Source organism: Neophocaena asiaeorientalis, unplaced genomic scaffold (assembly GCF_003031525.2).
Source record: "Neophocaena asiaeorientalis asiaeorientalis breed wild unplaced genomic scaffold, Neophocaena_asiaeorientalis_V1.1 scaffold14, whole genome shotgun sequence".
Classification (NCBI taxonomy): domain Eukaryota; kingdom Metazoa; phylum Chordata; class Mammalia; order Artiodactyla; family Phocoenidae; genus Neophocaena; species Neophocaena asiaeorientalis.
The window spans coordinates 9,636,756-9,661,985 of record NW_020175192.1 but is presented as its reverse complement, the minus strand read 5'-3'; the positions used below and the strand labels follow the sequence as shown (position 1 = coordinate 9,661,985).

The window sequence follows — 25,230 nt, the reverse complement described above, 5'->3', positions numbered from 1 at the left end:
GGCGGGGACGAGGGAGGGGGCGAGGCCAGGGGAGGGCGAGAAGGAGGCGCTAGCGTCCAACCTGCGGGCGGGAGGTGGTTGGCGGTGGGGCAATTGAAAAAGAGCCGGCGAGGAGTTCCCCCCAACTTGTCGAAACTCCGGGCTCGCGCGGAGGGCAGGAGCGGGGTGACTGCGGCTGCCGGGCGACGCAAGCGCTGGCCGGACGGTTATCGCCTCTCCCTCCTCGGGCTGCGAGCGCGCCGGACAGAGGCCGCGACAGGAGCCGACAGCGGCGGGAACCGAGCACTTCCCTGCGCGACAGGAGCCGCCCCGAGAGCGAGCGCGACCGCCGGACGCAGCGACCGCCAGTCCCAGGTGACCCGGACCGCACGCCGCGTCCCCGCGCTCCCCGCCGGCGACAGGAGACGCCCCCCGCGCAGCGCGCGCGCCGCAGCCCGGCCGGTGGTTCTACCCGCCTCCGCCCCCCGCCCTCGAGGGACAAACTTTTCCCAAAGCCGATCCCAGCCCTTGGACCAAACTTGTCGCGCGTCGCCTCCGCCGGGCGCCGTCCGCGCAGAGCGTGCACTTCTCGGGCGAGATGTCGGAGCGCAAAGAAGGCAGAGGCAAGGGGAAGGGCAAGAAGGACCGAGGCTCCGGGAAGAAGCCCGCGCCCGCGGCGGGCGGCCCGAGCCCAGGTGAGTGCGCCGCGCGGCCGGGGCTCCGCGATCTTTCTCCTCCTTCTTTTTCTCCTCCTCAGATGCCGCCGCCTCGCCCTCGCCTGCCTGCGCCCTGCGCTCCGGGCGCCTGGCCCTGCTCCCGGCCGTCCGCGGGGCCGGGCGGTGCTCGCCCTCCGTGGGGCCGCCCCTCACCTGGGCGTCTAGCCCCACCCGGGCGCCAGCAACCCGCGCTCAGGGTGAGGACGGAAGCCGGGACCGCGCCTCCGGAGGACCCGGACGCGCCGCGCTCCCTGGCATGGCCTTTGCCCAGCGCCCCAGAGCCGAGCCCAGCCCGGGAGCGGGACCCGGCGTGCAGGAGCGGAGGCCGGGTGCACGCGTGTCCAGCGCCAGCAGCGCTTTGCACGGGCCCCGCCTGCCCTCTAGCGAGAAAAGCGGGAACGGGTCACCCCTCGCAGCGCCTGGCTCGGAAGAACGGGGTGCTCTAGAGAGAACACGAGCGGTCGCGCGTCGGTGTTTTGGGCCCCGGGGAGGGAGTGTAGGGTCGCGGTGTGCGCGGACGCTCACTCGGATTCAGCCCTGCGGTATCGGAGCTCAGATCAGCTGAGAGGGATTCCTAGAGGTCAGCGAAGCAGATAAAATCCAGCCCAGTGCCAGGAATCAGGTCCCCAAAAAGGTTCTCAAACTTTCGGTTTTGCAGTTCTATTTTTCAGGACCTCTTTGATAAATGTGGTTAATTTATGTTCCCAAGAGATGCCCCAAAGCAAAAGTTCATTTGAACTTTTGAACCCAGTTGCTCACTGGTTATATAATAGAATGAAATGGCAGCTGAGGCTTTCTAGAGACAAGTCTAGTGCGTGATCATGGGTTCACGGACGTGAATGACAGTTTCACCTTCTGTTTCCCTAAGAAGGGCTGATGCTTTCGACACTGTCTTGGAAAGAGGAGGCGCCCCAAATAAATACTTGTTTATGAGTGACTAAGTGAAGAGGATGCTTTAAAAAAAATGGAGGGGAGGGGGAAGAATATAAGGGCTTTTTTCTGCCTCTGCACTTCCCAATTATTAATTGATCCAGAGACCTCAAGGCACTTAGAACATCCCCCAGCACACTTCGTAAAGCATTTTTGAAGAATAAATTCAATGGTATTCTGTTATCTTACAGAAGTATTTGCCCGTTCTTTGCAGGAAGTAAACAAGATTTGCCTAGTCCTCTTACTGGCATCGCTGAGAGCATTTCAGAGCCTGGCTTATTGGCAGAGACCTTAAACAGGTTTTGAGCAAAGCAAATTGAACAGAGAGTGATTGTTTGGCCACTGACCATTCCTGTGCGTGCTTCTATGATAGGACGCTGCTGCGCGGTTTCACCTTCATTACCCTTCATTAGCTCTCCTGAGGGCGTATTGAAATGTTCCTTACTTTCTCCCTGTTTTGGAGATACCCTATCGCATTTTATTCAACAAGGGCTGAAGTGGGGAGCTGGATTAGCAGTGTCCCTAAGTGACATTCTCTACTGTCCTCTTGCAGGTTATCTTAGTAAATGAAAGAGCTCTTAGACCTGACCACAGTGGTAAAGTTGTAAAGAGTTATTTGCGGGGCTCTTTAAGTGTTGTCCTGTCCTGCCTGGGAGTACTCTGCCTTCAGACGTTTCTGTGGTCCTCTGGAGGAGGTCTGATGAACTAAGGAGGGGACAGTGGCTTGAAGGAGCATCCCTTTCAGGTAACAGGTCTGCACTTTGTCAAGGCTTCAGGGCAGCAATGCCTTACTTAACATAGACATTTCAGATAAGCACCCGTGGTGGGTGGGAGAGATTTTAAGAACCAACAGGCATTTCTGTGCCCTACAGATCTCATCTATTAGGTAGGCAGCTGTGTTGGGACTACCTAATATTCTCTCCTGACACAGCGTCCCAGAGTCTCCTTGGTGACTCTCATTATGCTTTCCAGTCCCACCGCTCTGATTCCCTCTGAACCAGATAGACTGGCATCTTTAAGTGACAGTCTCTTGACTCTCTTCCCAGAGAATCTGGAGTGAACTTGGCTCTAGGTTGGTTTTAAAGTGTATCTCTCTTTTCCATCAGGTAGTTGTCTTCCTTGGGGAGGAACTTTTTACCCCCCTCCAGGGCACCTTGTGCTTGTTAAACCCTATAAAGCAGATAAGAATATTTGTTCTTCATTTGATTCAAAAGCAAGGATCAATTTGAAACCTGCTTTAGGTAAAAGCACCTGGCTTTAAATAGTATTGCTTTGAAATCACTGTTTCTTTCCTTCTTGTCATTTCCCTTGTAATGCTGTCAGTGTACTTTTCCTTATCTTAGGAGAGTAAATAACTGAGAGCCATAATGGTTTGCGAGGGAAACCCACACCTCTTTTTCAAGCTTTTTTGCACTCTGTAGTCCTCAGGCATCCTCAAAGGAATGACCTCTAGATGCCATAACTATAGCATCACCACTTGGCATACCGGCTCAAATTAGGGCTTACAGGACACCCATCTCTTAAATAGCTCCTCCATCAGTGCCCTTCAATCCCAGGTCTCACCCCTTTCTTAAAACAGCCGCTGAAACTTTCTGTCCTACACGATGCCCATGCAACAGCCAAGCCTCTTTTCGGAGGTTAGAACATTACTTCAGGACAGTCAAGGGGGAGAGAAGGCTGAGAGAACTCAGCCCGTCAGCCCCGCTGTGTGCTGTATTGTATGCGGAGGCATAAACGCATCTGTTGGAGGGATAGCTTTAGGGGAAAAGATTCCTTTAACTTTCACGCGATACGTGTGCCTGTACGTGATACATACGTAGCTGTGTTTCGTGCACGCTGTTGTGGCTGCAGACGTTCAACAGAATTATCTGTGTCGCAGTAATGACTCTAATAGTTCCCAGGCCCTTGGGGTCATTGAGTTTTCTTCTTTGCTCAAAAAGAAAGAAAGGAAAAAAGCAACCTCAGCGTAATCCTGGGCTTTGTAACGAGGATCCATGTACCAAGGGTGCTGTAACTTCCTGCACCTCCTAGATGCTGGATCTCCCATATCCAGACTTTTCGTATTGATTCAGCTCAGCAAACTTTATCTATTGAAGCCTGAATTACAAAACCAGAGCTTCCCCTCCTCCCCCCGCCCATTTGGTATTTGGCTCTAAGCTTCTTCTATGAATCTCTGTTGATGTTTTTCTTTCATTAAAACACTGCAAAGGATTCTTTTTATTTTTCCTTTTAAATGACCTGGAACCCATTCATTATCAAGCCTAGCTAAGTTCTAGAACTACTGGGTCTCCCTTCACCCCCGGTGTTTGTCAGTACAAGTGGTGGAAACATCAAAACACTTAGTATCCCAAATGGCTAGAAGCCGGCCATGTGCTTCCCGGGTGACATCACCCACCTGTTTTGTTAACTCAGTGGCTTCCCAGGCTGAAGTGCTTGTCAAACGTTCTTGGGTATGAAGTGCCCCGTCAACTACCAGGGCAGCGTGTGTTTACAGAACAGGAGGAATGTCCAGTGATCTGTTTCAAGCTGGTGACTTGTGACCACTTAGATGATGTAATTATTAAAGACATTAAATACTAATTTTAGAATGAAGCGGGTTTATTTTGGAGAATGATTTTGAAAGAGTGGGAGAAACTTGGGATACCGTTCTCATATCTGCAAAATGAGAAAATGATATGATGGAAAAATGGGAAGAAAAGACCGTAAAGAATGTAAGTAATCAGAAAATATTGAACCAGTATGAGAGCAATGAACACATTACATGCCAGGCACTAGTATTTTATACTTTTAATAAGGGAGTTACTATTTACTAAATATCCTACCATGTTCCAGGCAGTGTAACAGATGCTTTGTGTGTTTCATCGCCTGTCCTTTAGTACGAAAATGCCTCACTATTACAGGGTACCTGGTACTTAGTGCTACAGCCTGATTGCCCGCATTTAAATCCTAGTTCTGGGGCTTCCCTGGTGGCGCAGTGGTTGAGGGTCCGCCTGCCGATGCTGGGGACGCGGGTTCGTGCCCCAGTCCGGGAGGATCCCACGTGCCGCGGAGTGGCTGGGCCCGTGGGCCGTGGACACTGGGCCTGTGCGTCCGGACCCTGTGCTCCGCGACGGGAGAGGCCACAACAGTGAGAGGCCCGCGTACCGCAAAAAAAAAAAAGAAGGTTATATCCCAGGACTGCTCCTTACCTGTATAGTCATGGGAAAGTTACTTCATCTCTCCATGCCTGTTTCCTTATTTGTAAAATTGGGATAATAAAATTATTATCATAAAGTTATGCTGAGGCTTAAATGAGATAACAGCAGTAGTAAGTGCCCCATCAATGTTAGCTCTCTTCAGAAAATGATTTAAGACACAGATCTTCTGTGCCTTTGCTAAGATATTGGACACAATTTTCCAAATTTACCTTGTACGGTAAAAAATAATCCAGAGCTGGCCTTAGATTAGAGTGAGTATAAATATTAATATGTACTACTTGTAAATAGAGAGAGAAGTGGATAAGTATGTCAAATACCGTAACCGCATATAGGTATTATGAAAACAGTCCTGAATTCAGTCTAAATATTGAAAGTAAAGTGAGGTGCAGTATCATTTTATCTCTGGCAGCAAAAGGTTGAGGTCTCAAACTTGAGAAGGTTTTGAAACATGAGTCCTTTTCTGGCCACACTGAAGAGTTGATGCTTATATAGAATGCATGCGTGGTCTTTTGGGACTAGTACAAATTGAAAAAGAAAATGTGTATCCACATGCTCTTTGTCATCTTTTTATCAAATGTAAGAGTATATTGCCAACAAGGTTCATAGAATCCAGTGCAGGTGTTTCTAAATATAAACAAAATAATGAATGTTAAAAAAAAATCTGCATCTTTCATTATCCCCCCCTCCACACACACTAGGATGGCTATTAAAGTTCTGGAAGTGTGATTCTTAGCAAATCAGTGTCTTATTAGCGCTCTCAAAGTGACAAGTTACATTTGACACTAACGGTATTGATCTTATCCTGTTCTGTTAAGATAGACGAAAACAAACCAAGTGTCAGTATTTTGGGTGAGTGATTTCATTTGCTCAGAGAAAAAGAAAGTGGACTTCTAATATTTTGATTAACCCTCGAGTTCTCCTCTTGACACACAGAAAATACAGAAACTGAAATGATAGAATATTAGCTTAAAAACTGATTTATCTTTATCAGAGGAAAATAACATCTATTCAATATGCTGTCAGGTATAGAAAATGAAATTTCTTCAAAGGACCAAGTGGTGTTTTGGGTTTATCCTAATCCTACGCATGTTTGCATGTGTGTCCTTTCGTGGGTTTTAACAGATTTTTTAAAAGCGAGCTACCAAAATGCCAATAGATGTCAGTGTTTGTTGCTTTAGAAAAAGTGAGGTGTTAGAAGCAAAAAAAAAAGCTTAATTTATTCTCAGTTTTGATAAGCATAAAGCTGACTACTTTGAAAAGTTTGACAATTAGTAATACCCTATATAACCTTGCTTACTCGCGTCCCCTGCATCGGCAGGCGGACCCTCAACCACCGCGCCACCAGGGAAGCCCTTACTTACATTTTGTGAATGAAAATGTCACATTTTCACATCGCGGCCTCTCTTCTAACTATGAAAAAAATGCCTCTACAATTAATTCCCCAAGGAATTCAGAATGCAGGCTGAAATACAGTAATCAGTGCATTCCTTTTTTTTTTTTTAATGAAGGAGCAATTATTTGAGAATGTTGTTACGTACACCTTGGATTTATTTGCATTTGTAAACTATAAATTAAGTACGCATGTTTCTTAGGTCGCCTTGATTACAATTGCATAAGTGCATTTCTGAGTCCAACTTAAGTACGATCTGTGGAGTTCTGCCTTTGGAAGGTCAGAATTCTCTTCTTTCTCCGTTTCACTAGTGTCACCTTTTTCTGGCCTCCAGAGGGTGCTCCAGGAGCATCACACTGCTATTCCCCAAAGAACGACTCCTTTTTTCTTTTCTAAGTGACTTAGATATTCTGGGCAATCTATGGGGAAGAATAGGATCCTGATTTCATCAGTTACTACCTCAACTGGAGTTTGTTTCCCAGGTAGACCAAAATAGACCAAATTCGCTAAGAACATTTCAAAACATCATTCTGATGATGACGATGCAGTTGTAAACCTGCAAGGGCACATCTGTGAGATTTACTTTTTTTTTTTTTTTTTAATTTTTTATTGGAGTATACTTGATTTACAATGTTGTGTTAGTTTCAGGTGTACAGCAAAGTGAATCAGCTACACATATGCATATATCCACTCTTTTGTAGATTCTTTTCCCATATAGGCCATTACGGAGTACTGAGTAGAGTTCCCTGTGCTATAGAGTAGGTCTTTATTAGTTATCTGTTTTATATACAGTAATGTGTATGTGTCAGCCAACAACTTTTCCCCAGAGAACTTAGCATCTTATAAGCATCTTTCAGTCGCCCCTTAGAGCAGTTCCTCTTGCATAAGTTCGGGCAGTACCTGCAAAGACATTTAGTCATATTTAAAAGTTCCACTGTGGCATTGGAAAATTAGACATGAGCACATCAAAATTACACAGAGGACCTTTAGGAGCACATGTTTTCACGTCTTCACACCTTATCCTCAACCCCTAGCTAAAATGTTTAAGACCTCTGCTTTGATTGAGCTACATGTTTTTGAAGATGGGTTGGAATGACTAATTCTTTTGGATCACGGGCTAACGTTATAACACTGTCGCAGAGTTAACTGTTATTTGCTCACGATTTATTCCACTCTGCATTGGTCATGTTCATTGTGAGTTACTCCCAGTTTGTTACTCTCCTTCTCTTTTTAAAAGGCAATATTGTTCACATTGTTTTGGTCCAAGAAAGGTATTATTGATGGGCAGTAGCGTTTGGTCTGCAAAAGTGCCCCAAACCTTCTGTTTCATAGCTTTAGTTGGCAGGCAGCTGGCTCCTCTGGGCAGCTGTTGAATTTTAGTTTCAGTGATGTGAGAGTCAGGGAATGTTTTATTAGGTTGAACCATCAGAAATTGTCAATTCTGTAGATGATACACGACTGAATATTGTCAATGTCATATAGTTTAATATTTGGACTCTGTTTAGTAGTTTGACTTTATGCTTTACATGGTATTATTTTTTTGGCGGTACGCTTGCCTCTCACTGCTGTGGCCTCTCCGGTTGCGGAGCACAGGCTCCGGACGCGCAGGCTCAGCGGCCATGGCTCACGGGCCCAGCCGCTCCGCAGCATGTGGGATCTTCCCGGACCGGGGCACGAACCCGTGTCCCCTATATTGGCAGGCGGACTCTCAACCACTGCGCCACCAGGGAAGCCCTACATGGTATTTTAAAAAATATAGTAGTGACAACTTTGAAAAAAGTCGTAGAAGTTAATTAAGTGAGATTAAAGTAATGTATAAAAGGAAGCTGGGCTAGGAAGTCATTAAACCAGTGACATTTTCTCCAATAAATAGGTCATATGATAGCCATATAAAATGAATTCAGCATAAAGGTAGAGTGCCAGGGCAATGGGCATTTTCCCTTGGAGAGAAAAGTAGTACATTTCTATCACAACATGTAACTTGGATTTTTATTGAACCTGTTAGCAAACTGTTATTATGCTTTATCTTACCCACCATATTTCTACAGAGATTACAAAGATGTGAGTGAGAAATATTAGTGACTAGTGAACAAACTTGGCTTTGTTTTATGGAGTAATATTTTTTTTACTTTACTCAGTTTTACAGTACTACAATTCAATTTTTCCAGTAGTTTTAATAAGTGTGAATTTTACTGCCATGTGAAAATGTGCTCATTATCAATGGCCTATATTACTTTATAAATAAGGTTAGAACTTAGGTAAAGCCAGCTTTTCAAAGTGCATATGTTTCTGTTTGTAATTGTAACTCATCTGTTTGTTACATATGATCTCACAGTTGTAAAGGCAAACTGCATTTTTAAAGGATTTGACAGTCTTCTTAGCTATTCCATAGTAAATATAAAACCAATATTTAAAAGGAAATGTCTAAATTCTAATTTGGAATATTTTTCAGAACAAATAAATTTTATGCATATACTGAAATGTTCTGAATACTGAATGTCTTATATTTAAGGACTCCAGAATTGAAAGTTAAAATTCCTACAGATTTTATAACTTTTTCAAAAAATATATTTCAACCCTAGGTAAAGCAAAGTTTGGATATTAATTATGCATAGAAAAATTTCTCTATTAAAGCCCTAAAGAGAGTTTTTGATCTTGTTTAGTACATCATTTTTTGAACATTTTTCATTTGTATATATCATAATAGGAAATCGTATTTATGAGTGAACCGATAAGAACTGTATCCGAAAGTCAAAGAAAAAAAATGAAGGAGGTAGTCAACAGGTATTTAAAAGAAAACGAATGCTCATGATAAGAGAGTTTTCTTTTATAAATAACAATACATATGTTGCTATTTAGTGTTTAGAGATATGTATTTTGTGAATCAAGTGTTCTCTCTATTCTTAAGTTTATCAGGACTTAGAGAAGATTCTGGTTTTCCCTAAATGTGTCTTTTCTCCCCTTTCCTCATCCTATGCCATGGACTTTCTGTTGTACTGGGAGATAAGAAGGGGAGCAGAAGAGGATTGGTAACTTGCTCTAGTAGTAGTCGATGTGAAGTGGGCTGCAGGATTCGTTTGGGACATAGCACACTATGGTTTTGTGTCTACAGTGTGAACATTTGTATTATGTTTAGCATGATTTAGTATATGAAAAAAAAATTTGGGGGAACTTCCTTTTGCCTCTCTTCCCTTCCAAACTTGGAAAGTTGACTTTTAGTTATGAGCTTATACTATATTAATGGTTACAAATATTTAAATGAAAGGGTTGTTTTGTGTTGGTTTTACATATTCATGTAACGTATGAGTATACAGTAGGAAGACTTCTTTGGATGGGGTCCCATGTCATATCCGTTTGTAACCTCAGTTGGGGTTGAGCTGAGACTAAAACGTGCACCTATGCAGTTCAGCAAAACCCAAATGAACGTTCTAAATCCTCATTTTGATCATTCTCTTATCTTCTCTCCAAACCCACTGGAGTGAAGGAAGTATGAAGTATGGACGACATTTTTTTTTTTTTTTTTAATTTGTTTGGCTGCGTTGGGTCTTAGTTGCAGTGCGTGGGCTTAGTTGCCCTGGGGCATGTGGGATCTTAGTTCCCCGACAAGGAAACTGGTCCCCTGCATTGGAAGGCGGATTCTTAACCACTGGACCACCAGGGAAGTCCCTGGATGACATTTTGAATCCAAATCTATCTATTCCGCAGGAGATGGGATGAAACATAATCTCCCTAAAAAGCACAAACCTGGATTCAAGCCCCCCTGGGTGTGGTCCCACCTCTGACACCTTTGATCCAGCCGTCTTCAAACCAGCAGTATCCTGACTTTCGGCAGCGCTCGAGAACTGAGCAGTATTTTGCCTTTTCCCCAAATTATCTGCCCTGTTCGCCTTAAAAATAAAAACCTGTTTTCTGAATGTGACCACTAGAAAGAAAAATTAGCTGTGTTCTTTCCTAACCAGCAGGCCGAATGAGAATTCTTGTATTTGCATATAGTGTGATTCAGAACACATCAGCATGAAAATTTGACCTTGAGCAACACTGAGTAGAGGTTTCTGGGCCACTTGCATGGCGGCCCTGGCTTAATGACGGCTGTGTACCTCCAGGGTTGAGAGGTGCTGGTTTTAGTAAGACCAGAGCAGTGGTTGAAAGGCAAGGCTCTGGTTCTGTCCTCTGACTGCGTGGTGTGAACTCTGACAGTGATGACAACTATGTAAGCCTCAGTTTCTACGTGTGTACACTGTGGGAAATAATATTATGTAATTCATGTGGTGGTTCTAAGCAGTAGTGTTGAGTATGGTGCTGGGTACAGAGTAAGGACTAAATGATCAGTTTTACTGAGTTTAAATATCAACAAAATCTAAGCACATTTCCAATGTGTGTTCATCTAATGCTGTCTTCTTGCTGTGTATCAGTGTTGTCTGAACTTTAAGCCCTCCACAAATAACTATAAATACTGTACGTTTTTTCACAGGGTCTTATACACAGAGATTCTTTGTAAATAATTATCATGGTGTTGATAATACATATCAAATATTAGGTATACATTCTATGGCTTTGGACTCTTGGTGAGAGTTGGATGTCATATATATAACACATTCATAAAGAGATCAACCAGATATTCTTGACGTTGAACTTTGGTCTATAGATAAACTCATTTTTGGAGAACGGAGGAACACTGGCAGTGATGTTTTAAGAGATTGGTGCAAAAATAGGTTATGTGCACTTATATTTTTAAATAATACACACGCACACACCTCTTTGAAAATATATGTCAGTAGGGCTTCCCTGGTGGCTCAGTGGTTGAGAGTCCGCCTGCTGATGCAGCGGACATGGGTTCGTGCCCCGGTCCGGGAAGATCCCACATGCCGCGGAGCGGCTGGGCCCGTGAGCCATGGCCGCTGAGCCTGCGCGTCCGGAGCCTGTGCTCCGCAACGGGAGAGGCCACAACAGTGAGAGGCCCACGTACTGCAAAATAAATAAAAAATAAAATAAAATAAAATATATGCCAGTTAGTTCTTTAGATGTAACTTTCCTATTCCTAATCTCCCATGTCTTGATGGTCAAGGATAATTTTGTCTTACACATAGGGTCTAGTGGAGTACTTTACGTACAAATATTTATAGAGTAAATGAGAATCATTTTTGTATTTATATTTTTTGACTATTCCCTGAGCTACAAGGATAGGTAATTGTAATGATGAATTGGTTTAACTGGAGCATATTGTGTTGTGTGTGTGTAACTTTATTGTCTGACAAAATTTTCCATTTGTATATTAAGTTGACATTATTTTGTGTATATATATACAAGCCTGCTTTTATATTCTTTTGGTATTTTCTCTTTTCTCTGCCAACAGAGTGACAGTATCTGTTTTAAGCACAATATTTCATTGTTTGAAATTATGGTCTTTTCTACATTTTCCACTTTAAATGGTTTTTAAATAAATAAAAAAGGGGAGCCTGTCTTGAAGCTCATGAAATGGTAGATTTTTATAAACAGTTGTGATCGCAGTAATACTGAAAATTATTGTCATCTATTTCTGAGAGATATATTGAAGACTGGTACATTACCCCCAGAAAGATTAGTTTGAACACAGAAAATAGATAACGATTATAATTTGCTTTAGTGAGGTCACCTTGCTGTATACTTGGAATCTTCCCTGGCGGGGTAGGGAGAGGAAACGGCTCATGCATTATCCATTTTGGGAAAGAGTTATACATATACAGGAATTATGGAAATGAGCTGGTGGGTTTGTCAAAAGAAAACCAGTTATTGGAATACTGAGTTGAATAGAAAATGAAATACATAATTTTCCATGTATTAAATTGAATAGAAATGGGAGACTTAGGTCTTAAGGGTTGTTTTTTGGGTTTTGTTTTAACATGTTGATTATATTGTATGTTCTCCTTTGCCCTTAACCTGACAGGAAGGAGAAATGTCGATAGAAATAGTTATTTTAAATATTTTGCTATTTGGAAAGCAACATTAGAGTTTTAAATGTTGTGTTCATTATTTATGCCCCATCAAAAAGAACTGGGATCCACTTCAGGGAGGCAGGTAAGACAAAGGCCATTATCTTTCCCTGGGATTTAGCAGAAGGTAAGGGACAGTGTAGAGCATATAGTCCCTGAGACCTACAGATTCACTGCCCTCTCACATTGAATGTAAAAGAGACCCCCTTCACCAAGGGAGCATCTAAGTTGGACTGTGCAGGGGGAAGAAATGCCACCACTTATAATATGCTACTGATGACAGAATAAATATTCACAAAACATAAAAAGCTCAGTGAAAGCCCTGTATCTGAATTTGGTGACTAAAGTCACACTCTGTAAGGTAAAGACAAGTTTCAGTGCTTCCTTGCACCTTCCACTGAAGGTAGGCTTACTTCATTCCACCTCTTGAAATCATGATGAAAAGGCAGGATGCAGCCATCTTGCCTTGAGCCCAGCAATCTGGGAATAAAACTCCCTGTAGCCGGAAGGGTAGTAGCAACTGTCTTACAGGAATTTGCATCTAGACAGGCATGTTTGGGGAAACTTCACGGCGCCTACACCTTCGGACAACAGGGATACTAAGAGAGGCAGCCATAGGGCTGAATGCTCTTTTTGTCATTTTAGACATGGGACTTTGTAAAGTTACTGCTGACCTTAATGCAGATACCCTTTTGTGATTTGTTTCTGTGAAACTCATGGGCAGCTGGATGGCACAGCTTTTGAAGAAGGCTGTTGCTCTTGAGCAAAGATAAGTTACAACTGTACCAAGAGAACAATGTATTCATCCCCCAGTGGTCTTACCATTCTCACATTCACTCAAAGAGAGAAGTCACCCTTTGGAAGATTCAGTGTTTTGCTAGTATTAGCATGTCAACTCCTTATAAAATATATATTAAAAAAATTCCCTACTTAGAACTTAAAAGAATATTTTTTTTATTATGAATATGGTGGTTCTTTGTTGAAAACTCCCTTGACAAATTAAGGAAGTAATAGCCATCCTTTGAATTGTCATGTTTCACGGTACATTACTAATAAGCCTCTTATGTAAGGAAGAACTGATGGTTCCATGGACAGAGTCACTCTATTTCTGGTCACACGATAAAATAAGAAAGGGGAACTGATTATATTGATATACATACACAAGGGCCTAAGTACTAAATTTGCACATTGCCTTAATATGTGGTCGTATGCTTTCTATGGGAACAGAGTTTCTTTTCAGTTACTTTCAAAAAGTATTAAAAAATAATTATACTTAAAATAGACTACAGCTACCTTTTAAATGGTTAGATAGGTTTACTAATCCTTATAAATATTTCAGGACTTGGTATAAATGTGAAGTCATTAAACTGTAAGGACGTCTATAAATGTATGTAAAAAAATAGGTAACTTTCTATGTTCTATCACCTTATTTTCTATAAAACAGAAAGTATACTTGGACTATTTTTATCTGACTATTTTATTAACTTTTTAAAATTTATTTATTTTAAATTTGTTTATCCTCTTCGTTTTTGGTTTGCAGGGTAGAGATCAAAGCAATCTCAGATTTATTTCGAGCATTTTATTTTGTCACTTACATAATTTTAACTCTTAGAGAATAAACCGTTGTCCTCACCCAGAGGAATTTTTAATTGACTGATCATATGAGCACATTTTAGCAGTTAATATCTCCAGACTGTGAACCTCTCAAGGTCATGTCTGTCTTATGCATTTTCATATCACCAGGGGCTAGCACAGTGACGGGAACATAGTTGTTGCTCTTAAGAATTTGTTCAGTGATTGAATAAATGAGGGAATATAGCTAATTTGCTTAAAACAACACATTGTGGGAGCTTATGGGGAGCAATTTAATTATTATGTTTCTATCAGTTAATAAGCAAGTATGAGTGCAAATCACCAGTACTCGCAATTCATGGATTTGTTCCTAAACTGATCATATGTGGTTTTCCTGCTTGAAATTTGCACACTTTTTCTTAAAGCTCGCAGTAATAATCAGTGCTTAATTATTCAGACAAATGAATAGGAATTCGAGGTTTGTTGAATCTACAATTCTTGCTAACCCTAAATTGTTTGTGTTACATTTCTTCTTAACATCGCGGCAGTTAAGAAACTAATCTGATGCAGTTTAAGGAGTTTATATTTGTAAATACTTAGACCGTTGCCTGGAACATCGTGTTTGCTATGTTAAGAGTTCGTTATATAAATAAAAAACAACCGTTCCTGGTAAGTAATGAAAATAATCTTAAACGATATTAATACTGCCTAAAAAGTAAGCTCTTAAATACAACTACAGTAGCCCTGGGGGAAAATCATAGAATGTTAGAACTGAAAAGGTTAACTTAGAGGCCATGTCCTTGAATCATATCTTTTCAAATGAGGAAAACAGAAGATCCAGCCAGAATATCTGTCCGAGTACTAGAACCCAGGCATCCAGGTTTCAGGGTAGGGATTTGAATTACCATGATGCTACACTTACAGATCTAAGATGGACACTGTATGTGAATTCAACATTTATAGTACTTTAGGTGTTATTATGCTTCCAAATAAGAGAGGGGTATTTGTGTGTCATCAAATAGCACTTTGGGGTCCATCATTGATATGACTTTAATTATTTTGAGGGTTGCAGTAGATTTAAATCAGCTAAACTTTTGCATCTAATTGTTCCTTGTTATAATATCGTGTGCCCAAGTGGATTCAGTAAATATTAACTGACAAGATGACCAGTAAAGTAAGTAGTCCTAATATCATAACCTGGAAGACGGGGGTAGTGTGTTTGTGTGTTGTGGGGTGTGTGTGTGTGAATTCATGTATGGTGCGGGTGTGAGCTGTCTCAGTGCTCTAAAACTTTGTAAGCACCGATACCTTAATGCAAGAGGCTCTAACAACAAGAAAGATGTCTGTAGGCTCTCTGGATCCTCTGTAGAAATGATGTATAAGCAAAAAAGAGCTGTGAACACTTGTGCCTTGACAGCTGCTCTGAGGCCACCAAGTCGTTCCCCCTTGCATCTGTGAGCCACTGAGCAGTCACTGATCACAGTGACATTTTATCTCTAACAACCTGAACTATCTTTGACCCAGAGACCTAGGGGGTCAAAGGCCTCCTACTCCATTATTAAATTTCCAGAGTGGTAGTTCAATTTGCATTAGGAGATTTATTTATATTTATTTATTTAGCTTTGGGTGAGGGAGGAGGAGGGAAATAGGAGGAATGACCGATGCAGTTGTTATTTTTTCCTCCCCTAAAGGATTATTATTTAATCCAGACCTTTATCTGGAGGATTTTGCTAGCATCCTAAAAGAAAGGAGGGTCCCAAGACTCAACACATTGTGGTTTTCGTCTGGGCCTCACACGGTGTCCTAAAGCTTACTGGGCACCATGTCAGACTGGGGCTTCACAGACTGTCATACTGAGTGAAATAAGTCAGACAGAGAACGAGAAATATCATATGATATTGTTTATATGTGGAATCTAAAAGGAAACGATACACATGAACTTATTTACAAAACAGAAACAGACTTACTGATTTAGAGAATGAACTTATGGTTACAGGGGTGGGGATGAAGGAAGGGTGAGGGGAGGGATAGTTAGAGAGTTTGGGATTGACATGTACACACTGCTATATTCAAGATGGATAACCAGCAAGGACCTACTGTAGAGCATGGGGAACTCTGCTCAATGCTATGTAACAATCTAGATGGGAAAATAATTTGAAAAAGAATAGATACATGTATATGTATAACTGAATCACTTTGCTGTACACCTGAAACTAACACAACATTGTTAATCAACTCTATTCCAATATAAAATAAAAAGTTTTAAAAACACTGGGCCTTCACAGAAGAATGGCCCTCCCCAGGTTGGAGCAGGGAGGGGCTTTGCCTTGAGGACAACGCAGATCCTTTGAGGGTGGTAGGAACTTGTAAAGTTGGCTGATTCATATTCAACTGGCCCCATTAATGAGGGCCTTAATTAGTGGCTAGAAAGACTGAAGAGTTCATTTGGAGCCCATCCAAGGAGCTGGGAGGGCAGACAATGCTGATTCCCAGCCAGTCACAGACAGAAAGGCTCTTCCAGGTCATAACTAAGGAAGCACTACAGGCTGGGAGGGCTGGAGAGTGAAAGGCTGGCTTCAGAGTGTGTGTGTGTGTGTGTGTGTATGTGGTTGTTATTGTGGTTTTTAAAAAAATTTTTATTGGAGTATAGTTGATTTACAATGTGTTGTGTATGTGTGTTTGAACCTATAAAACTGTATAATAAGCAGTCATCTCTTGGGATAAAGAGGGAAGCAGGAGCTGCAGTGAAGGAGCCCCGATGTGGTGGGGTGGAAAGGGCATGGCTCAGGCGGGCAGAACAGAAAGACACAGAGAGAGAGATAGAAAGCACATGACGTTCTTATGGTTTTGGCCGTCATTTAAAATATCTGGGCTTTATATTCTTATCTAACGATTAAGGAGATTTATTTAGATGAAGTCTAAACATTTTAGATGTAAAAGAAAACTATGATTCAGAATCTGCATGGTATTCGTCAGTGGTCTCTGCAAGACAATCCTACAGAATTTTGTGTCACGCTTTCCTGGTACGTTTCACTCAGAGGCTTTAGTAGTGAATACCTTTCCAGAAATCTTAGGGTATTCGAGAAATAATAGTTGCGTCAGGTCTAGGCGAATAACAAATTGATTGTATGTAGGAAATAGTCTGTCTTCTATAGAATAGTTTTTGATGGGTGAGCTAGTAATGTGGTTAATTTATCTTGGGAAACACCTAGAAGATCTGTTTCGGTATGTGAATCATTTACTGAAAATATAGAACATGGTAATAAATGTATTTATAAATTACTAGTACAGAAGCCTTTTATGTGAAATTCCCAATAGAAACTGGGTGCTGGCTGTGAATTATGATCTCTGATACCCTTAATGTAGCTGTTCCTAAAAAGCATATGATATAGGAGTTATGGGATTTAACCTCTACCGAGGACCAGCACGTGTGAAGCAGCAAAGAATACAGACTAGATAGAGTCTTTTGAGAAATTCTTAATATATCTGCTTTAAAAATGATAAAATTGTTTAATTTTTCTCAGTGTTGTATGTTCTTTAGATTTAATTTTTGTTCTTCTCCATCCTCAACTTTCTATGGAAGACATTTCACTTTATTTTTTAATATAGGCTCTGTTGATTTTCCAGAAATGATCTCCTGCACGAAATTCCTCAAGAAGTTGTTTTAACTTTGTCCATCATCTTAACAGAAGGATCATAATATTAAGTTAATTCAATATACCATATTTTTTTCTCTGTAGTAACTCTGCATTGTCATCGAGGATACTTGTAAACTTTCCATTACGAAGATTCCCAAATTTATTCTCCTCTTGATCAAGCAAATATTTTATTGGAAAAGCCGGAGACTGCTTTTTAAGTGAAGTGGATCAAGCTGCTGTGATTGTCACTGAGAATGTGTCCGAGTCATTTTGATTGCCTTTTGAACATGAAAACCACTGGGTCCCACATATAGAAACAAAAAAAAAGTTTTTTTTCATTTTACGCATTTCACAATCATAATTAAAGATTTACTGATAAGATATAAAGTGCAAATCAAAGGTCTGAGGAGAAGTATATGAAAGAAAACTTATTTCTCAAAAACTTAATCTAAGAGAAAAAAGAAGTGGGTAAGCACCATGTAGTTCATCTGTGGCCTAGAGATATATTTAAGTGTATCATCCCGAGGTCCATTTATTACCAGGAGAGAATCAATTCCACTTATTCTTCTCTTTCTCTGCGGTACAGCTCCAGGAAGAAATTTTAATTGATTGGTGGGAAGGTTTTAACACAGGCAAAACTTACAAGCCAAGCACCATTATTTCTAGTACAGTGACTTTACCACATTATTGGGTAATAAAGCTAAAAGCTGCCAAATGTTTCAGGATTATTTTCAGAAATTTACCTCCTCCTTATTCCCATTACCTTGAGAAAGAGCTAAGAGAAGGGGCTTAGTCAGCAGGCAATTATGGTAATAGATAAAATATACAGTTTGGTCTAAAACTAAGATGCAGTGAGCTGTCAATGTACTTCAATCAATCAAGAACTATGGAGAAGTTAGTTGTCATTCTAACTGCCACTCCTTTGAAAGTAATCTGCCTTTCTTCTCTGGATGCTTTTAAGATCTTGTCTTTTTTTTTTTTCTTTTCTGGTTTCACTGTGATGTATTTAGGTGTGGATTCTTTTTTATTTATCCTGCTCAAGATTCACTGGGCTTCTGTACATTTAGTTTATTCTGGGAAATTCACACCTGTATCTCTTCAAAGGTCTCCTCTCTCCCATTCTCTTCTCTCCTTCTGAAACTTTAATTAAAAGTATGTTGGGGCTTCCCTGGTGGCGCAGTGGTTGAGAGTCCGCCTGCCGATGCAGGGGACACGGGTTCGTGCCCTGGTCCGGGAAGATCCCACATGCCGCGGAGCGGCTGGGCCCGTGGGCCATGGCCGCTGAGCCTGCGCGTCCGGAGCCTGTGCTCCGCAACGGGAGAGGCCACAACAGTGAGAGGCCCGCATACGCCAAAAAAAAAAAAGTATGTTGGACCGTCTCACCCTAATCAGTTCTCTTTACATCTCTTTCAGAGTTCCCATCATTTGTCTAACTCCATTGCTGTATTTCTTCTGATCTGTCTTCCGATTCACTCACGGTTTCTTCTGCTCTGTACAGTCGGCTGCTAAGATCATTCATTAAGTTTTTCATTTCAATTCTTTTTTTTTCCTAGCAGCTTTATTTGGCTGACCCCTTTTCACATCTTCTGTGTAGCATTTTATATTCTGCTGGTCCCTGGAGATATTTTCAAGTTTGTGATTTATTTTAGCAGAGTTAGCACACTTGTTTCATCATTTGTGTATGATGATTCCAGTATATGGTAGTTCTCACTCAAGGCCTGTTTCTTTCTGTGCTTGGTTGTCTCTGATTCTGTGCTAATTCTTGCTCATGAAAATGATCTGTGGCATTCCTCAAGATGTAAGATGAAAGTGCATGCATGCCTGCCTAGGTCTGTGTTTGTTCCTGCTGGATACCTGGGACCCTACCAAGTTCATGGCCTGAGGTTCCAAGGCCTCTCATTCTGTGTATCTGGGCTTCAAGAGCCAGACTTTAACCTTGGCTTTCCCTTCCTGGTTCCCTCAGAGTCAAGACAATGTCTCTTAGTTCTCTGGGGTTGGAGGAGAAGTAGGTTTCATTTTGGTTACCTGTGGGGGTAGCTTTTCGGGGGTTCTTGTTTTATCTTTATTGTAGTAAAATTGCTTTACAATGGTGTGTTAGTTGCTGCTATATAACAAAGTGAATCAGCTGTACGTATATGTATGTATATCCCCATATACGCTTCCTCTAGTGTCTCCCTCCCACCCTCCCTATCCCTCCCCTCTAGGTGGTCACAAAGCACTGAGCTGATCTCACTGTGCTATGCAGCTGCTTCCCACTAGCTATTTTACATTTGGTAGTGTATATATGTCCATGCCATTCGCTCACTTCGTCTCAGATTATCCTTCCCCCTCCCTGTGTCCTCAAGTCCGTGCTGTACGTCTGAGTCTTTATTCCTGTCCTGCCCCTAGGTTCATCACAACCATTTTTTTCTTTAGATTCCATATATGTGTGTTAGCATATGGTGTTTGTTTGTCTCTTTCTGACTTACTGCACTCGGTATGACAGAGTCTAGGTCCATCCACCTCACTACAAATAACTCAATTTCGTTTCGTTTTATGGTTGAGTAATATTCCATTGTATATATGTGCCACATCGTCTTGATCCGTTCATCTGTCGATGGACACTTAGGTTGCTTCCATGTCCTGGCTGTTGTAAATAGTGCTGCAGTGAACATTGTGGTACATGACTCTTTTTGAATTGTGGTTTTCTCAGGGTATATACCCAATAGTGGGATTGCTGGGTCATATGGTAGTTCTATTTTTAGTTTTTTAAGGAACCTGCATACTGTTCTGCATAGTGGCTGTATCAATTTACATTCCCACCAACAGTGCAAGAGTGTTCCCTTTTCTCCACACCCTCTCCAGCATTTATTGTTTGTAGAATTTTTGATGATGGCCATTCTGACTGGTGTGAGGTGATACCTCATTGTAGTTTTGATTTGCATTTCTCTAATAATTAGTGATGTTGAGCAGCTTTTTGTGTGCTTCTTGGAAAACTGTATGTCTTCTTCGGAGAAATGTCTATTTAGGTCTTCTGCCCATTTTTGGATTGGGTTGTTTGTTTTTTTGATATTGAACTGCATGAGCTGCCTGTATATTTTGGAGATTAATCCTTTGTCAGTTACTTTGTTTGCAAATATTTTCTCCCATTCTGAGGGTTGTCTTTTGGTCTTGTTTATGGTTTCCTTTGCTGTGTAAAAGCTTTTAAGTTTCTTTAGGTCCCATTTGTTTATTTTTGTTTTTATTTCCATTTCTCTAGGAGGTGGGTCAGAAAGGATCTTGCTGTGATTTATGTCATAGAGACATAGGTCTTTAATCCGTTTTGAGTTTATTTTTGTGTATGGTGTTAGGGTGTGTTCTAATTTCATTCTTTTGCATGTAGCTGTCCAGTTTTCCTAGCACCGCTTATTGAAGAGACTGTGTTTTCTCCATTGTATATTCTTGCCTCCTTTATCAAAGATAAGGTGACCAGACGCACGTGGGTTTATCTCTGGGTTTTCTATCCTGTTCCATTGATCTATATTTCTGTTTTTGTGCCAGTACCATACTGTCTTGATGACTGTAGCTTTGCAATATAGTGTGAAGTCAGGGAACCTGATTCCTCCAGCTCTGCTTTTCTTTCTCAAGTTTGCTTTGGCTATTCGGGGTCTTTTGTATTTCCATACAAATTGTGAAATTTTTTGTTCTAGTTCTGTGAAAAATGCCATTGGTAGTTTGACAGGGATTGCATTGAATCTGTAGATTGCTTTGGGTAGTATAGTCATTTTCACAATGTTGATTCTTCCAAACCTAGAACATGGTATATCTCTCCATCTGTTTGTATCATCTGTAATTTCGTTCATCAGTATCTTATAGTTTTCTGCATACAGGTCTTTTGTCTCCTTAGGTAGGTTTATTCCTAGGTATTTTATTCTTTTTGTTGCAATGGTAAATGGGAGTGCTTCCTCAATTTCTCTTTCAGATTTTTCATCATTAGTGTATAGGAATGCAAGAGATTTCTGTGCATTAATTTAGTATCCTGCTACTTTGCCAAATTCATTGATTAGCTCTAGTAGTTTTCTGGTAGCATCTTTAGGTTTCTCTATGTGTAGTATCATGTCATCTGCAAACAGTGACAGTTTTACTTCTTCTTGTCCAATTTGGATTCCTTTTATTTCTTTTTCTTCTCTGATTGCTGTGGCTAAAACTTCCAAACTATGTTAAATAATAGTGGTGAGAGTGGGCAACCTTGTCTTGTTCCTGATCTTAGTGGAAATGGTTTCAGTTTTTCACCATTGAGAACAATGTTGTCTGTGGGTTTGTCATATATGGCCTTTATTATGTGGAGATAAGTTCCCTCTATGATTTCTTTCCTTCTGCTAACGTTGGGGTTTTTTTGTTCTTCTTTCTCTAATTGCTTTAGTTGTAAGGATAGGTGGTTTATTTGAGATTTTTCTTGTTTCTTGAGGTAGGATTGTATTGCTATAAACTTCCCTCTTAGAACTGCTTTTGCTGCCTCCCATAGGTTTTGGGCCGTCGTGTTTTCATTGTCATTTGTTTCTAGGTATTTTGTGATTTCTTCAGTGATCTCTTGGTTATTTAGTGGCATATTGTTTAGCCTCCGTGTGTTTGTATTTTTTTACAGTTTTTTTCCTGTAATTGATATCTAGTCTCATAGTATTGTGGTTGGAAAAGATACCTGATGCAACTTCAATTTTCCTAAATTTACCAAGGCTTGATTTATGACCCAAGATATGATCTATCCTGGAGAATGTTCCATGTGCACTTGAGAAGAACGTGTTTTTGGTTGGAATGTCTTATAAATATCAGTTAAGTCCATCTTGTTTAAAGCTTGTGTTTCCTTATTTATTTTCATTTTGGTTGATCTGTACATTGGTGAAAGTGAGGTGTTAAAGTCCCCTACTATTATTGGGTTACTGTCGATTTCCCCTTTTATGGCTGTTAGCATTTGCCTTATGTATTGAGGTGCTCCTATGTTGGGTGCATAAATATTTACAATTGTTATATCTTCTTCTTGGGTTGATCCCTTGATCATTATGTAGTGTCCTTCTTTGTCTCTTGTAATTGTCTTTATTTTAAAGTCTGTTTTGTCTGTTTTTAGAATTGCTACTCCAGCTTTCTTCTGATTTCCATTTGCATGGAATATCTTTTTCCATCCCCTCACTTTCAGCCTGTATGTGTCCCTAGATTGGAAGTGGGTCTCTTGTAGACAGCACATATACGGGTCTTGTTTTTGTATCCATTCAGCCAGTCTATGTCTTTTGGTTGGAGCATTTAATCCATTTACATTTAAGGTAGTTATCGATATGCATGTTCCTATTCCCATTTTCTTAATTGTTTTGGGTTTGTTATTGTAGGTCTTTTCCTTCTCTTGGGTTTCCTGCCTAGAGAAGTTCCCTTAGCATTTGTTGTAAAGGTGGTTTGGTGATGCTGAATTCTCTTAGCTTTTGCTTGTTTGTATGGGACTCTTTGCACTTCCTGGACTTGATTGACTATTTCCTTTCGCATATTAGGGAAGTTTTCAACTATAATCTCTTTAAATATTTTCTCAGTCGACTTGATTGACTATTTCCTTTCGCATATTACTTTAAATATTTTCTCAGTCCCTTTCTTTTTCTCTTCTTCTTCTGGGACCCCTATAATTCGAATACTGGTGCATTTAATGTTGTCCCAGAGGTCTCTGAGACTGTCCTCAATTCTTTTCATTCTTTTTTCTTTATTCTACTCTGTGGTAGTTATTTCCACTATTTTATCTTCCAGGTCACTTATCTGCTCTTCTGCCTCAGTTATTCTCCTATTGATTCCTTCTAGAGAATTTTTAATTTCATTTATTGTGTTGTTCATCACTGTTTGTTTGCTCTTTAGTTCTTCTAGGTCCTTGTTAAACGTTTCTTGTATTTTCTCCATTCTATTTCCAAGATTTTGGATCATCTTTATCATCATTACTCTGAATTCTTTTTCAGGTAGACTGCCTATTTCCTCTTCATTTGTTTGGTCTGGTAGGTTTTTACTTTGCTCCTTCATCTGCTGTGTATTTCTCTGTCTTCTCATTTTGCTTATCTTACTGTGTTTGGGGTCTCCTTTTTGCAGGCTGCAGATTCGTAGTTCCTGTTGTTTTTGGTGTCTGCCCCCAGTGGGTAAGGTTGGTTCAGTGGGTTGTGTAGGCTTCTTGGTGGAGGGGACTGGTGCCTGTGTTCTGGTGGATGAGGCTGGATCTTGTCTTTCTGGTGGGCAGGAGTGTGTCCGGTGGTGTGTTTTGGGGTGTCTGTGAACTTAGTATGATTTTAGGCAGCCTCCCTGCTAATGGGTGGGGTTGTGTTCCTGTCTTGCTAGTTGTTTGGCATGGGGCATCCAGCACTGGAGCTTGCTGGCCGTTGGATGGAGCTGGGTCTTAGTGTTGAGACGGAGATCTCTGGGAGAGCTCTCGCCCGTTGATATTCCATGGGGCCAGGAGGTCTCTGGTGGTCCAGTATCCTGAACTTGGCTGTGCCATCTTGGAGGCTCAGGCCTGACACCCGGCCGGGGCACCAGGACCCTGTCAGCCACACGGCTCCTGTGGGTTGTCAGCTAGCTGGGAGACCCCCGTCATCTGAGTCATCCAAACCAGAAACCAGACTGTTTTCGTTGTCTGTGCTCAGTTCAGTTTCACTTGCTCGTAAGGTACCACGTGTGGACGTGCTGCACTGGGCACTTCAGGTGAGAGTCCCTCTGGGGGCTTCTATATAGGAATAGCCCCTTGGAGTCTGGCTTAATATGGAGAGGGTCTACTATGAGATTCCTGACTTTGGGCAGGCCCTGTGCCTTGACATTTGGTCCCTTCCTTAAGGTAGGCGAATGCCCTTAAAGGAGATGTGGTTGTATTGCCTAGGTATTTCGTTTGTATTTCTGGGCTCAAGATTTTCCTCACACTTGGTCCTAAAATTTCCCTCTTTTGTCACATCCTTTTAAGGGATGTTTATTGTATTTAACTCAGCATTTTTAGTTGTTTGCGGCAGAGGGTTACTGTGGGAAACTTACCCTCTATTACTAAGTCATTAATCAGTGAGAAGTCATTAATTAGTAAGAAGTGAAAAATTTTAAGGCAATATGAATGCCTCACAAGAGATTTGTTGGCCTGAAGAGCCCTCAAGTTAGGGATTTTCAGAAGGTAACATTTAGAGGATGAATTGTCTGGTTTTGTTGACCTTTAGGATCTAAGAAAGGTTATAGCTGGTCAATTTCCAGTTAAGGTGATCTCTAGGAAATGCCTCAAGTGGAGGTAAGGATGACCTTTATGAACCAAAAGGTCAGTTGTGAAAACCTCAATGAAATAAGGAGAAAATGTGGCTCAAGATACAATCAAACAAGGTATAAATCTCACTGAACATAATTGCTGTGGTTACTACCGAGTTTACAAGAGAAGGGGCAAGGCTTTGCCAATGCATCACGAACCCAGATTAAAAAACATCGTCCAATCGTCTTCAAGAGAAAAACAATGAACAGTTAGCTGACTTGACCAAGGTCTCACAGCCCATCATATGGTGCCCCTGGATGTCTGTCTACATAGGTGGGCCTGACGCTTCACGTTTTGCCTTGCCTGGGATTAAAACCTTCACGTGCCCCTCACTTCTTTTTAAATAAACTGCTGTGTTCTGTTACTTTAGGGCTCTGAGGTTGCTGCTATTTCACTCCAGCAGTGACTGCTTCAGGCCATCATCAGGGAGAGTGCCCTGTAATGTTCTAGAGGCGTGTGTGCAGAGGTAAACCCAGGCATCTCTGCTTTGGAGTGTCCATTGCAGAAATTGTTATTCCACTTGAATTGGCGACATGTGTTCTTGCTGCCGTTGGAGTTCCAGGAGGAGAGGTAGAAGTGATGTTTAT

General features: G+C 41.3%; 1 protein-coding gene across 1 annotated transcript in view; it reads left to right on the top strand.

Moving 5' to 3' along the window:
* The first annotated feature begins 577 nt into the window (after positions 1-577).
* NRG1 (neuregulin 1) overlaps positions 578-25,230 on the top strand; it is a 215,602-nt gene continuing 190,949 nt past the window's right edge. Inside the window, exon 1 of the mRNA XM_024765024.1 lies at positions 578-674. Within this exon, the coding sequence (XP_024620792.1) occupies positions 578-674 (97 nt within the window). The remainder of the gene's footprint in view (positions 675-25,230) is intronic.